This window comes from Odocoileus virginianus, chromosome 19 (genome assembly GCF_023699985.2).
Source record: "Odocoileus virginianus isolate 20LAN1187 ecotype Illinois chromosome 19, Ovbor_1.2, whole genome shotgun sequence".
NCBI classification, from domain to species: Eukaryota; Metazoa; Chordata; class Mammalia; order Artiodactyla; family Cervidae; genus Odocoileus; species Odocoileus virginianus.
In genome coordinates this window covers 44954810-44969455 of record NC_069692.1, presented here as the reverse complement: position 1 = coordinate 44969455, position 14646 = coordinate 44954810, and the positions used below count along the sequence as shown (strand labels likewise).

The following is a 14646-nucleotide window of genomic DNA, read 5'->3' as shown; positions in this document are numbered from 1 at the left end:
CTTCCCCATCTCTGCCCCTCCCACCGTTCCCCATCCCAGTCTGCCCCACTGCTCCCCCAGCCTCTTCTTCCCGTCCTTCTCCTTGCAGCATCCTGTAGATGCTGACCGGGATTTCCCCCTTGAGGACAGCTGAGCAACAAATCCCTTGCAGAGGGTTTGCCTGGAGGAACCGCAGAGAGGCAGTGTGCAGATCTGCCAAGGCCTCTCTTTTCCTCTGCCTACCAGCCCAGTCCGCCACGGGAGGGGAGAACGGGGTCTGCCTCTCGGGGCACCCACCAGCCGCCGCCCGCAAAGGGCGTGAGGGCCGGACCCTCGTCCGCGTCCCCCACCCCCACAGGCCAAGCTTATAGTGTGGCCAGCACTGCCCTCTAGCGTTGGCAGGTGGGAGCCCTGGGGCGCCGTCAGCTCCAGAATTTCTCTTCCGCAGCCTAAGCAAGACCCGGAGCAGCTCGGAGCTCCGAGCCCCGGGCGCTCCTCCACCACCGCGCTCCGCGTCGCACGCCGGCCCGCCTTTCCATCCCACCCGCCGGGTTTTCGGTTCCAGGGCGTCCTGGAGGGCCGTGACCTACCGGTCGGTTTAACAGACTGCCCCTGCTCCTCCTCTGGCCCTCCCCGCTCCGCTCTCGCCGCCTCTCCCAGCGCCGGCGCCCAGAGCGGGCGGAGCGCTGCGCCTGCCGCCCTGCGCGCCGCGCTCCGGGCCGGGTCTGCCGCAGCCCGGGGCACCGCGCGGGCAAAGGGCGCCCGAGGGGCCGGCAGCCGGGTGCGGTGAGAAGCGGCGCTTTGGTGACGCTCGGGAGCAGGAAGAGAGGCTCGGAGTGAGACTTCTGGAACCAGAGGACGCCCGGGCTCGCCCAGGGTGCGGCGGCTGCGCGCTCAGTCCACAAGGTGAGGGGCGCGCGCCTTCCGAGACGCCCGCGGCTTCCCCTTGACCCCTGCCCCGGGCAGGGGCTCCGTCGCGGGCTGGCGGATTTCTGCCTGGTCTTTGGTTCAGAGGAGGCGGGGGTTGGGAGGGCAGCGACCGGGGTCGCCCGGGCACCGTGCCTGCCTCCAGACTTCTTTGCACGGGACACGGTTCTCGGTCAAACAATCCCCCGAATTTGTGAAACCTGAGTGTCGACATTGTGTCGAACTGTGCTTGGAGAATTTTATCCTACTTCCTTGCAAAAGGATTTGAGCAGCTTAAAAATTAAATAAATTGTGGGAAAGGGGTGCTTGGAGGAAAACACTTGCATGGGAATTCCGCGGAGAGGGCTGGCTGCGGGGGCCGCGGGACCGCCAGGGAGGGGCAGAGCCCACGCTGATGGGAGAAGCTTGGATGAGAAAGGACCGCGCGGTTGCTCCGGCGGTCAGAAAATTAGGATGTGCTGTGTCCTGAGAGAGAAAATACCCGTGTGGGGGTGATGGGGTGACTCATTTACTTAATTACCAAATACAGCTTGGAAGTGGAGACGGGGAAGTTTCATCTTGAGCTACTTCCACCCAGTTCTGCAAGGTGAGAGACTGGCCCTCTACGTAGTGAAAACGAAAGGGAATTGAGGCTAAATGGAAGGGGCTCCTGCTCCTACCTCAAGATCAAACAACTTCGCATTGTTAAAATATCATATACTTTTTTTATGTGTTTCTGTTTGCGTCCGGTTTGGGGTAGGACCTCGTATTCAACCTAAGCCTGCTTGTCCTTGGCTTAGAAGGATAAGACAGAGGGTGTCAGTCTCCCAGGATGCTTCTTCCTAACCTTCCTTATTGTCTTTCCATACTTCCTGCATCAAATCTCTGAGTCTGGGAGGGAATAATAGTCAAGTGGATTGGGGGAGGAGTGTTTTCCTAAATAGTTCAGGGTCCTCTTACCATTCTTATCTTACTCCCAGCTCCACAGTAGTATATGTTCAGGTCTGAACTTGACATTGCTCCACAATATGTACTTATGGTAGTTTCTACACTCAGATGCAAAGTGCATGACGTTAAACACCCAAGGTGGACTTGTGAATCCAGGGCTTCCCTGAATTAACCCTGTTCCAGGGGCAGGAAGCAAGGGCCTGGGTCTGGTTCCCTGTGCAGTATCTTCCATGGGAAACATATTTGGAATACAGAGGAGATCATGAGCCAGCCTTTCTTCTCTTACTGGTGTACTTGTTTTCCTGCTGAATTAAATGAGGTGACCCTGTCTTCAACAAATAAATGAATGGAGGTGCCTGAAGCCAACTTAGCAAATGCAGAAACTCTATCTGCCTGTCTTTTTCCTCCATTCAGAACTTCAGCCCCCAGACCACAGAAATGTGAAAATGAAGCAGGCCTCCTAAATGGGAGGCCTAAAACTAAGTATTTTGCTAGTATTGTAGTATTGCTAAGTACTGCTAATATTGCTAAGTATTTTGCTTATTTCTAAAATTGCACAGCACCTCCACAGCTAACCATTTCTCTGCATAAAAGTGGGAGAAGTACTTTTGCCCAGGTATTTCATCACTAGAGAGCTGCACAGAGAAGTTCATTCAGATTCTGATTCATTATTGTTGATCGAACTTAACTATTATGTCATCATCACCTGATGTGGGCTGTTGAAGCCCAAGGGTTGCTGCAGACCTCTGTATAGATTGAGACATCATGAAAGAGCTGAGAAGGAGCTCAAAAATAATGCATCCAAGGCTCAGGTCCAGAGTCTTGGCATAAATGCATGCCCAAACATTCCTCTAGGTGGTCATTGTTCCTTTTGGGAAGATTTTGAGGAATGACGACTTCACAGATTATTTTCACATTAAAAAGTATTCAGAAATTGGTCATTTATGTCAACCAGCTGACAGATTTAAAATTCCATGTAAATCAACATAGAAACCCACGCTTCCCTTCTCGTCCCCTTCCCGGCCCGTGGTAACGTTACACGGGGTGTGTCCCAGACTGGTGCTCCTGCACTTTCTTCCCTTGGACTTCTGCTGAAACCTCAGCCACAGCCTCCTTTGCAACTGGTCCTGATGTGACTTTTGTTAACCTTTCTGGTATCTGTTCAAAACATCTGCTCACCATTTCTTCTTATTGATGCCTGGTCAGCATCAATCATCTAAATACTGTTATATCCTTTTGAGGAAAATAACCACGTCAGGACAAGTCAGACATTCTCAGTGGTGGTGCCCAGGAAAAGACAAAAATCCAGGATACATCTCTAGCCCAGGTGACATTGCACTGCTTCCATTTCCTGCTATTTGATGAGATACAGTGAAGTGAACTATATCACTAACAGCACCTCGTCCCCATCTGTCTCAAGCACCTGCTCACTGACATTTTAACAACCCCCTCCATCACCACCACGATCCCCCAAGGCTCAGATAGAAAGTCGAAAGCCTCAGGCCCTGACTTGCTGGGTTGATGTTGTTGTTCAGTCGCTAAGTCGTGTCCAGCTCTTTGTGACCCCCCTGGACTGTAGCCCACCAGGCTCCTCCATCCGTGGGATTTCCCAGGCAAGAACACTGGAATGGATTGCCATTTCCTTCTCGAGGGGACTGTTCCCAACCCAGGGATTGAAGCTGGGTCTCCTGTATTGGCAGGCAGATTCTTTACCACTGAGCCACCAGGGACGCCTCTGACCTGCTCGGCTATCTTGGCACTAACCAGGCATCTGATTTCACCTTTATACATGGGCTGTCTTTTCATTTTTCTGTAGTCTTTCTTGGAAATTTATTTCTATACTATCCTTTAAAAGTACAAGATCATAGTCTAATATTTTTATGGAGAGGGGACGTCTCTATTTCTGAAGGCTTATTTACAGGAGAAAGCAAGCTTGAGGCTACTCAAGATGTGAATTTCAACCAAATAAGAATTTACTGTTCATACCACATGTTTTCAAGGTCATCTTAAGACAAAGGTGAATCTGGGCCTCTTATGCTTTATGCTCCTTTTTGCTCCCCCACCCACATTTTTATGTGTGGGAAATTATATGAACATGAATTTCAGGGAAACACTGAAGATGAAAATGCCATAAGGGAAGGGGGAAGTGTAGATGACTGGATAGGGAAGAGAAAGGGGGGGATGGGCAGTGGTTCTTTAGAGCATCTGACTTCACCCCTGAGTTATTTTCTAAAAGTGCTGGGGGTCCTGAAACGTGCGCCAGTCATCCTTCCAAAGTCTTGTCTTCCTAGGAATGAAAAGATCTTTCATCAACATATCCCATCACCTTGTCATAATTTGGTGTTCATCTCCCCATTTTGTGGATTAGGAAACTGAGAACCAGAATTTATACAGATCATTCAGTCAATTACCACATCCTAGATCACAATAAATTAGCAAAAATCTTTGAAAATTCTAAACCAGTTTGATTCTGATTTATTTTTCATTTTTCATTTATTTTTTTGTTTGTTTCATCCACTGGTTCGCTATGGTCATTGTGCTAATAGATTTTAGTGCTTTTAGTTCTGAAAAATGCACATCAGCAGAGGAATATTTGTAACAGATTTGTTGTTTGAGCTGTCTGCTGGTGACCAGTTCTCAACACATGCAGCTGTAGGATTAGGAAGACAAAATCCTTTGGAAGAAGCTATGAAATCCAGTCCTTCAACACATGGATCATTTTATGTTGTAAGAGGAATGAGCATCTCAAGATTCAAGTTATCAGTACAGACCAGATGGAAGGTCTTTTATGAAATCTGGCTTGAGAAGGAAAGCATTTTTATAGTGAAAAGGTAATATTTTGAAAACTAGCAATCAATAGCAGCAACAGCAGTTTGAAAGCTCTCAGATCCTTCTAACAGCCCCATCTACCCAAAGTGACCAGGTGAAGTAAAACCAGACCCTGTAAAATGTCTCTCCTTATCTGCAGCCATTTTTTATCCCTTTATCATAGTAGCATGATGATGTTTCCAAAGAAAGCATCTGACTTAAACATGAAAGAATGGGTTTGGTTGGGACAGCTTGCCCAAGAATGTCAAATTTGTGTCAAGATCTATATTCTTGGGAATCAAAGACAAGTCAGAGTACCTTTTTGGAGTAAAGTCCACTGAATGGATAATGAGAGTGATAGGCAATACCTTCCAGAAAATGACTTCAGCAACAATATTCTAATAATGTACAGAGTTTTCATAAGTCCATTCATAGATGGTAGAAGGGAGAGAGGGGAAAGGAACTATCACAAGTATCTGCTATGCTTCAGGAATTGTGCTATGAACTGTACGTATATTCTTTTATTCAATGCTAACAAAGGCACTGCAGTGTAAGCATTATCAATCCCACAGTTCATTCATTCGTCTAAAAAGTACATTTGTCATCCAACTGCCAGACCTACTGTCCTCTTCAGGAAGCTGCAAAAATCCAGAGTGAGTAAAGTGAACAAGGGGAACCGCTAGAGAGAAGGTCTGAAAACCGCGCTGGCCATGGAGGGATCCAGTGAATTTGGACTTGACTCTGTAGGCCTGTGGGGATCATCACAGGATTTTTGAATGAATTTATTATGAATAATATACATACAAAAAGTGTACGAATCGTAAGCATAAAGCTCAGTGAGCTTTCTCAGAGTAAACATAGCCAGGTAACTAACCGCCACCCTGATAAGAAACAGAACTTCCCCATTACACAAATCCCCTTTCTGTCCCCGCCCCGTCACTCGTTCACCCTCCTCCCTAAATGAAGCCACTGCCTGCCTTCCAACTTCATAGATTATTTTAAGCTTTATAGACACATAAATCCCACAGAATGATTTCTTTTGCGATTTGGCTCAGTCTTACATTTGTGAGATTCATTCTTATGGATGGTGATAGCAGTATCTTGGTTACTTGTGGTTGAAATTGCACTGTATTATATGAATGCCCTGATGCTGGGAAAGACTGAAGGTGAAAAGAGAAGAGGGCAGCGAAGGATGAGACAGTTGGATGGCATCACCAACCCAGTGGACGTGAGTCTGAGCGAACTCCGGGAGATGGTGAAGGACAGGGAAGGACTGCGTGCTGCAGTCCACGGGGCCACAGAGTCAGACGCGACTTAGCCACTGAACAGCGATAACCCTGGTTTAATTAATTATTCTACCATTAATGGGCATTTGAGTTGTTTCCAGGTTTCTAAACCTGGTGAATCGTGTTTCTTCTCACCAAGGCTGAGAACACAGGAGAAGAATGAGTAAGAGTGCATTTCTTGTCTCTCAGAAGTTTAAAAGAATTGCCCAAACCTAAGCTTCTGCCTCAAATACTTTCTCCCCTAGCTCACCCATGTCCCTTCCTCCTGCCCCAGCACCCCTCACACCCCGAATTGTAATGAGTAGTCACCTAAAAGGGAACATGAACTACTTCATATTTCCTGAACTGGTGACCTATGAATCATATGCTTTTTTCCCTTTAATTTTACCTCCTTTCAGCAGCACAGTTACAAAAAAAGGAAGGAGATGATGATGAATCAGCTAAAACTTTCTGTTACCTTTTACATTGCAAGACAGAATTCAGAGCAAGAGAATGGAAATAAAAGAAACAGAATGCAGAGAGCCTAGTCTTGTTCTGGTAGGTTTAGGGAGACCGACCCAGTTAACAAAATGCAGAGAGATGCCAACACTTTCTAGAAGACTAACAGTCTGGCTATGCAGCTGGACCACGGATGGAGTGTGTGCTCTTCTCTGGATCACTAGGGGCACGTCCTAGGCGGGATTCTCTGAGAAACGCACCCTGAGACGGGGCTTAGGGTGTAGGATGTGTGTTAGGGAAGGCCTGGGGGGAAACACACCAGAGGAAGGGCAGGAAGCAGGATGAGGCAAGAGGAGAAGTTGAACTGCAGTGTGAGCCCCTGGGTGGGGGGGTGGGGGTGTCTGAGCATTCTAGAATGATCTATCAGAATTGTCCCAAGCTGGGCCATAGGAGTCAGGCTTCACAACTCTTCTTCCAGCAGTAACCAACAGTGGCTGCCCTGAGAAGGGCCCAACTCAGCTGTCTGCAGCTGAGGTCATTCCCGAAAGGCTGACCACTCAAGCCTGTCCTGGCCCAAACCCAGCATCCAGGTCACAAGCCCTTTCATTTTACAATTTTTAAAAGACTTTTTATAGGAGTATAGTTGATTTGCAATGCTGTGTTAGTTTCAGGTGTACAGCAAGGTGAATCGGTTACACATATACACACATCCACTCTTCCTTAGATTCTGTTCCCATTTAGGGCAAATGGAGCATTGAGGAGGGCTCCCTGTGTGAGTGTGCTAAGTCTCTGCAGTCGTGTCCGACTTTTTCTGACTCCACGGTCTGCAGCCCGCCAAGCTCCTCCGTCCATGGGCTTCTCCAGGCAAGAATACTGGAGTGGTTCGCCATTTCCTTCTCCAGAGAATCTTCCTGACCCAGGGATCGAACCCGCATCTTTTACGTCTCCTGAACTGGCAGATGGGTTCTTTACCACTAGCACCAGTTATCTATTCTATATATAGTAGCGTATACATGTCCATCCCGGTCTCCCAATGTATCCCACCCCCTGACCCCTTACCCCCCAGTAACCATAAATTGGTTTTCTACATCTGTAACTTTGTTGTGTAAGTTCACTTGTACCCTTCTTTAGATCCTACATATAAGCAGCATCACATGGTGTTTCTCTCTCTCAGCCTGACTTGACTGCGCTCAGTATGACAATCTCCAGGTCCTTCACGTTGCTGCGAATGTACAAGCTGTTTCTCAAAGGAGGGATCTGGACAGCGTGTGTCTGCATCCATTTCAGGATATTTTTTATGTGGACTCTACTTACAGAGGGTTAAACGAGATCATTTTCCAGGCCCTTCTCACTGTGAGTTCTGCGTTGACTGTTTTCATTAGCAGGCTCCTAAGCCACTGAAGAACGTCCAGAGTGTGGTGACTCATTCGCCACTTTGCCTCTCAGCTCTCCTCCCCACCATACTGGCAAGTAAATACATCACTTAAACCACTCAAAGCGGATGGGTGGCCAGACTCCTGTAGTAGAAGGTTCTCCGCTTGACGCAGAAAGAAGGTGGGGAGTGTGCACTGTCAACCGTCTCCAGGAGAAACCTCTCAGACGACCGTGAAGCAGCTGTGTGTGTGCGTGCGTAATGGGCTACCTGTACTTACTGCTGGAGAAAGACGTCGCTACAACTGCCCCTTTCTCACCGGACCTGTATGATGAAAATACACCGGAAAAATCACCCATGAGAACCTCTGCTTACTGTCTCTGCCTGTCCAACTCAGTAACATGCTATGCCGCGAAGGCGTTTTGACATACATCGTTGAGAAGGTGCTGGCTGACACTTGGCAGCCCAAGCAACCTCTCAGAGCAGATTCTGCTGGGAAATCCCTGCTCCTGCACCGGACGCGCAGCCCCGAGCTGGGCACTCTGCCTCTGACCTTGCGATGCGTTCCACCTTCGCCTTCAATGCCAAGACTGCTGCACGGCTGTGTATAGTGAATTCCCGGCAAGAGCCTCTCCACGGCACGTTTCCGACCCAGAAAGGGCAGAATTAGTCTGCATCCATCCCAGCTCCTTTCCTGGGTGCTATTTGCTTTTCTTCCCTCAGGTTGGTCTCCTTTCAAAAACAGTTTTAGTGTCTGCAAAAGCATCCTGATAAAAAACAGTCTGTTAAGAAAATGTTAATGGATTTTCTGGCCTCTGTCGCATTCGTTTCCTCGAACATTCTTACTGCAGTTCTCCGGTTTGCTTTTCTTGATGGCAGTCTGATTCCTCCTCCTCCCTTATCACCTCCAGTAATTTCTTGGACTACTTTAGACTTCAGTTGTCCCGTCGCTGACAGGAGAATGACCCTTCCTGCCTCAGAGACCTACTGCGGGGAGAAGAGAAAGGGCCGTGTAACACAGGCTGTGAAGAAACGGAGGTCTTCTTACAATTCCTGTTTGCATTATCATTCCTGTAGTGGGTGTTGTGGACATAATCTTGGCCTAAATCTGGGAAGGGTGTGGCGCTGGCCTTGTAGAAAGTAGAGCGTGGTGGATTTCTGACCGAATTCCACGGCACAGAACCCGTGGGCGAGAATGTTTCCTCTCGGGAACAGCACTGAAGCGCCTATAGTACTGTGTGTGAAACTGATCGCCAGTGCAAGTTCAATGCATGACGCAGGGCACTCAAAGCCGCGCTCTGGGACAGCCCGGGGGATGGGGAGGGGAGGGGGGTGGGACGGGGGTTGGGGTGGGGGACACATGAACACCCGTGGCTGATTCATGTCGGTGTATGGCAAAACCACCACAATATTGGAAAGCAATTAGCCTCCAATTAAAATAGATAAATTAACTTTTAAAAAAAGAATGTTTCCTCTCTGGACTTCACAAATGGCCCACTGAGGCAGGAACTGTCATTCTCATGTTAGACCCCACGTGTAAGTGATATCACACAGTATTTCTTTCTCTGACTTATCTCACTTAGCGTAATGCCCTCCAAGGCCATCCATGCATGCCTGCTAAGTAGCCTCAGTTGTGTCTGACTCTTTGGGACCCCGTGGACTGTAGCCCACCAGGTGCCTCTGCCCGTGGGATTCTACAGGACAGAACACTGGAGTGGGTGGCCGTGCCCGCCTCCAGGGGATCTTCCTGACCCAGGGATCGAACTCGTGTCTCCTGCGGCTTCTGCATTGCAGGTGGATTCTTCACCGCTGAGCCAGCAGCGAGGCCCCAAGCCCGTCCATGTTGCCGCAAACGGCAAGAAGGTTTCATTGGCTGAGTGCTCCTCCGTTGTGCATGGACACCACATCTCCTTCATCCAGGCATCTGCTGATGGACACTTAGCTTGCTTCTGTATCTTGGCAACTGTAAATAATGCTGCTCTGAGCATTGTTCTGCATGTATCTTGTTTTTCATATATACACTCAGAAGTGGAATTGCTGGGTCATATGGTAGTTCTATTTTTGATTTATTTAAGAAACCCTCATACCGTTTTACACAGTAGCTACACTGGTTTAAATTCCTACTTGCAGTTTGTATGACGGTTCCCTTTTCTTCACTTTCTCACCAATATTTGTTGCTTGAGTTCTTTTTGACGATAAGTCGCTTGCATCTTAAAAGTTTATTTCATAGTGCAGATTTTAATGTTGAACTCTGCCCTCCTCAAGGAAATGGTTATCACCTGACTTGAGAGTTGCACATTTATCACTCTGTAAATACTCACCTACCATATAGTCCAGAATAGTTTAAGTAAAAATTCAAAGAAAGAAGCAGGGTTTCCTATTTCATTATGTTTTCATTTGAACTGTTTTAACTTTCAGATCAGTCTGTTGCTCTGAAGCTAATTCAGTTCCTTACAAAGATGCTTTTAAAAAAATCAAGTATTAAATATGCCATTTAATTAGCTATTAGCAAATAAATTTGCACATGCATTTATATTGGCGAACATGTTTTATTTCATAGATTCTAAACTGATAGAGCCATGTAATCTCCTCACCCTTTCTGTGACCTGATAAGCCTGTTTCTAAGACCATCTGAGGCCTTACCTGATGTCCAAGACATTGGAAGACCAAAATGTGCTGAGCCCAGGGTTTAGTGGCTTAAATATAAATGAAGCGTTTTACCAAGAAGCAGGAAAAATTACTCTGGAGGAAACAGAAGCCTCAGAGCTCATGAGACGTGTTTCATCTTTCAGTTCGGTGGCAGAGGCCGTGCTCCTGGTATGCTGATGGGGCAGTTTTCCCAGCATACCCAGGGCAATTTGTGGTTGTCGTTGTTCAGTCGCTCAGTCATGTCCAACTCTTTGCAACCCCATGGACTGCGGCACACCAGGCTCCTCTGTCCCCCACTGTCTCCCGAAGTTTGCTCCAATTCATGTCCATCGAGTCCGTGATGCCATCCAACGGTCTCATCCTCTGTTGCTGGCTTGTTCTCCTGCCCTCAGTCCTTCTCAGCTTCAGGGCCTTTTCCAATGAGTCGCCTTTTCACATTAGGTAGCCAGAGTCTGGAGAAGGCAATGGCACCCCACTCCAGTACTCTTGCCTGGAAAATCCCATGGACGGAGGAGCCTGGTGGGCTGCAGTCCGTGGGGTCGCGAAGAGTCAGACATGACTGAGCGACTTCACTTTCACTTTTCACTTTCATGCATTAGAGAAGGAAATGACAACCCCCTCCAGTGTTCTTGCCTGGAGAATCCCAGGGATGGGGTCGCACAGAGTTGGACACGACTGAAGTGACTTAGCAGCAGTAGCAGCCAGAGTCTTGGAGCTTCAGCTTCAGCATCAGCCTTTGCAGTGAATATTCAGGATTGATTCCCTTTAGGATTGACTGGTTTGATCTCCTTGCTGTCTAGGGGACTTTCAAAAATCCTTTCTAACACCACAGTTGAAAAGCATCAGTTCTTTGGTGCTCAGCCTTCTTTGTGGTCCAGCTCTCACATGCATACATGACTGCTGGAGAAACCGTAGTTTTGACCAGACGGACCTCTGTCAGCAAAAGTGACGTCTCTGCTTTTTAACATGCTGTCTCAGTTTGTCAGAGGTTTTCTTCCAAGGAACAAGTGTCTTTTAATTCCATGACTGCAGTCACAGTCATTGTCCACAATGATTTTGGAGCCCAAGAAAACAAGATCTGTTACTGTTTCCACTTTTCCCCATCTATTTGCCATGAAGTGATGGGGCCAGATGCCATGATCTTAGTTTTTTAATGTTGACTTTTAAACCAGCTTTTTCACTCTCTCTTTCACTTTTATCAAGAGGCTCTTTAGGTTGTCTTCACTTTCTGCCACTGGAGTGGTGTCATCTCATATCAGAGGTTGTTGATATTTCTCCCAGCAAACATTAGCATGTATTTAATGAATAATTTATGATTCACACAGTATTATAAAATACAGTAGTAAGAAACCAAAATATTATAATATTTTATTTATTTTAATGAATATAGTTCACAGCTTTTTATTATTGTTGCATATTACTGGTTATTAATATATATTAAAATATGTAGTATTTGTAGCATATAGTTTGCCAGTGTAATAACAATTAGCATGACTCTAAGGGTGAGGATGCATGGAGCAGAGGACCTGTATTAATATCTCAGCCTTCTGGCTTCTAAGCTTCATGGTCTATCGTCATTGCTGGTGGTGGTACTTTAGTCACTAAGTCATGTCCAACTCTTTGCAACCCCATAAACTGTAGCCCACCAGGCTCCTATGTCCATGGGATTATCCAGGCAAGAACACTGGAGTGGGTTGCTATGTTCTCCTCCAGCGGATCTTCCCGACCCAGGGGTCACACCTGCGTCTCCCCATGTCTGCTGCACTGTGGATGGATTCTTTACCACTGAGCCTCCAGGGAAGCCCTTATCATCATTACCATAGGACAGTAATGCCCTGCCAACTTAGCCTTCTTTTAGAAAAGTTTCTCAAATCAGCGTGTGCTCTAGGGATTCATCCTCTCCATGATCACCTGTGTTGAGTCAAACTGCATCTTATCTTCCTCCTAGAGGGGTAATTCAGCATCGAACTCAAGCTCTGGAGCTCAGCAAGCCAGGTTCAGGTCCCAGCTCAGCCGCTTATTAACTGTTTGCTTTGGGGGAAATTGCTTAGCTCTTTAAATCTTAATGTCCTCATTTGTTAGGGCTGGCATAATAGACCTACCTCATAGGACTACTGTGGGAATTTAAAATATGCGTTAATTATCCACTGCAGCATAACAAATTACCCCAAACCTAATGGCTTAAAACAACAGACTTTGACTTATGTCAGGTTTCATGTGAATGAGGAATCTGGGCATGGCTCAGCTGGGTCTTCTGGTTCAGGTTTCTCAGAAGGCGGCAACCAGAGTGTCAGTCAGGACTATAGACATCTCACGGCACAACTGAAGGAAGATCCACTTTCAGACTCACTCGTGTAACTATTGACAAGCCTCAGATCCTGTCTGGCTGGAGACTTAGGTTCAGGATTGCATGCCCCTCTCAATAGGGCTATTATCAGCACAGCTTGCTTCTCCCACGTGTTGCAGCGTGCTTTCCCCAGAGCGAGGGCTGAGAGTGAAAGATTCCAGGATGGAAGTTGCACTCTTTGTATAACCTAATTTCAGAAGTGTCATTCCATCACTTGTCTGTTCATTACAGACAAGACACTAGCCGCAGCCTACATCAGGGGAGCTACACGGGGGCATGAGTGTCAGGAGGCACAGATCGCTGGGCCCTCTTAGGGTGCCGGCCACAGGATGGTGATACATGCAAAGCTGTTTGATAAGAACTCAGGTCAGTACAAACTGCTGTCAGAGCCGCACAGTCCTGTTCTTGTAGCTCAGCTGGTAAAGAACCCTCCTGCAATGCAGGAGACCTGGGTTCAGTTCCTGGGTGGGGAAGATCCCCTGGAGAAGGAATAGGCAACCCACGCCAGTATTCTTGCCTGGAGAATCCCCATGGACAGAGGAGCCTGGCGGGCTACAGTCCACGGGGTTGCAAAGAGTCGGACATGACCGAGTGACTAAGCACAGCACAGTGCTGTTCTTAGAATGAACTTAGAATGATTGTGACCTATTATAATATATGTAAAAGAAATTTGTAAAATGTAAATATCCATGTAAAATCAAGGTTTGATTAGCTCTATAATGTTGACAATCTAGTTCCAGACTATAGATGGTGATATAAAAACAGCAAATCGAGGAGTAAGTGGTCTGAATTCTACACCTTTTTCTGTGAATGACCTTGGAATAACCACTTATTTATTTCATGCCTTAGTTCTCTTATAAGAGCAATACTAATAAGAGCCTTGCCAGGATAAAATGTAATAGTATATATATTGATAAAATTATGCTGAAACCTAAAGAAAATGAGCAATGATGACAATGTTGATGGTGATGATAACGATGACAAGTGTAAAGATAATGATACAGTTCAGCTGCTGCTCCTTGGTCCCTTGTTGACAGTTCAGCTGAACAGATGTGACTTTTATCAGTTATGTTTTAAGTGTATGTATAAAATCCAGCTGCTCCAAATTTTTACAGTAATTTTATATGGCTTAATCTTATCCTGCTTTGCTTACAAAATAGGCTGCACTGAAAAGTGGATGCAAATAGAGTTTTTGGAATCTGACCTGCAAGTCAAATGCACAGAAAGGGGTTCCATATATCTAGGGAATATGTCATGCAAAGATGGGCACAATAAAGGACAGAAATGGTATGGACCTAACAGAAGCAGAAGATATTAAGAAGAGGTGGCAAGAATACACAGAACTGTACAAAAAAGATCTTCATGACCCAGATAACCACAGTGGTGTGATCACTCACCTAGAGCCGGACATTCTGGAATGCTAAGTGGGCATTAGGAAGCATCACTATGAACAAAGCTAGTGGAGGTGATGGAATTCCAGTTGAACTATATCAAATCCTAAAAGATGATGCTGTGAAAGTGCTGCACTCAATATGCCAGCAAATTTGGAAAACTCAACAGTGGCCACAGGACTGGAAAAGGTCAGTTTTCATTCCAAGCCCAAAGAAAGGCAATCCTAAAGAATGCTCAAACTACCACACAATTGCACTCATCTCACATGCTAGCAAAGTAATGCTCAAAATTCTCCAAGCCAGGCTTCAACAGTACATGAACCGTGAACTTCCAGATGTCCAAGCTGGATTTAGAAAAGGCAAAGGAACCAGAGATGAAATTGCCAACATCCTCTGGATCATTGAAAAAGCAAGAGAATTCCAGAAAAACATCGACTTTTGCTTTATTGACTATGCCAAAGTCTTTGACTGTGTAGATCACAACAAACTGTGGAAAATTCTTCAAGAGATGGGAATACCAGA

General features: G+C 46.6%; 2 protein-coding genes across 2 annotated transcripts in view; one reads left to right on the top strand and one right to left on the bottom strand.

The window, feature by feature from the left end:
* Positions 1-7792, bottom strand: part of LOC110128392 (uncharacterized) — a 323980-nt gene extending 316188 nt beyond the window's left edge. The window contains exons 1-2 of the mRNA XM_070450232.1: positions 7718-7792; positions 570-1055 (exon numbers count right to left, since the gene is read on the bottom strand). Coding sequence (XP_070306333.1) covers positions 570-1055; positions 7718-7792 — 561 coding nt within the window. The remainder of the gene's footprint in view (positions 1-569; positions 1056-7717) is intronic.
* HTR1E (5-hydroxytryptamine receptor 1E) overlaps positions 799-14646 on the top strand; it is a 95442-nt gene continuing 81594 nt past the window's right edge. Inside the window, exon 1 of the mRNA XM_020879130.2 lies at positions 799-885. The gene's annotated coding sequence lies outside the window, so the exon portion shown is untranslated. The remainder of the gene's footprint in view (positions 886-14646) is intronic.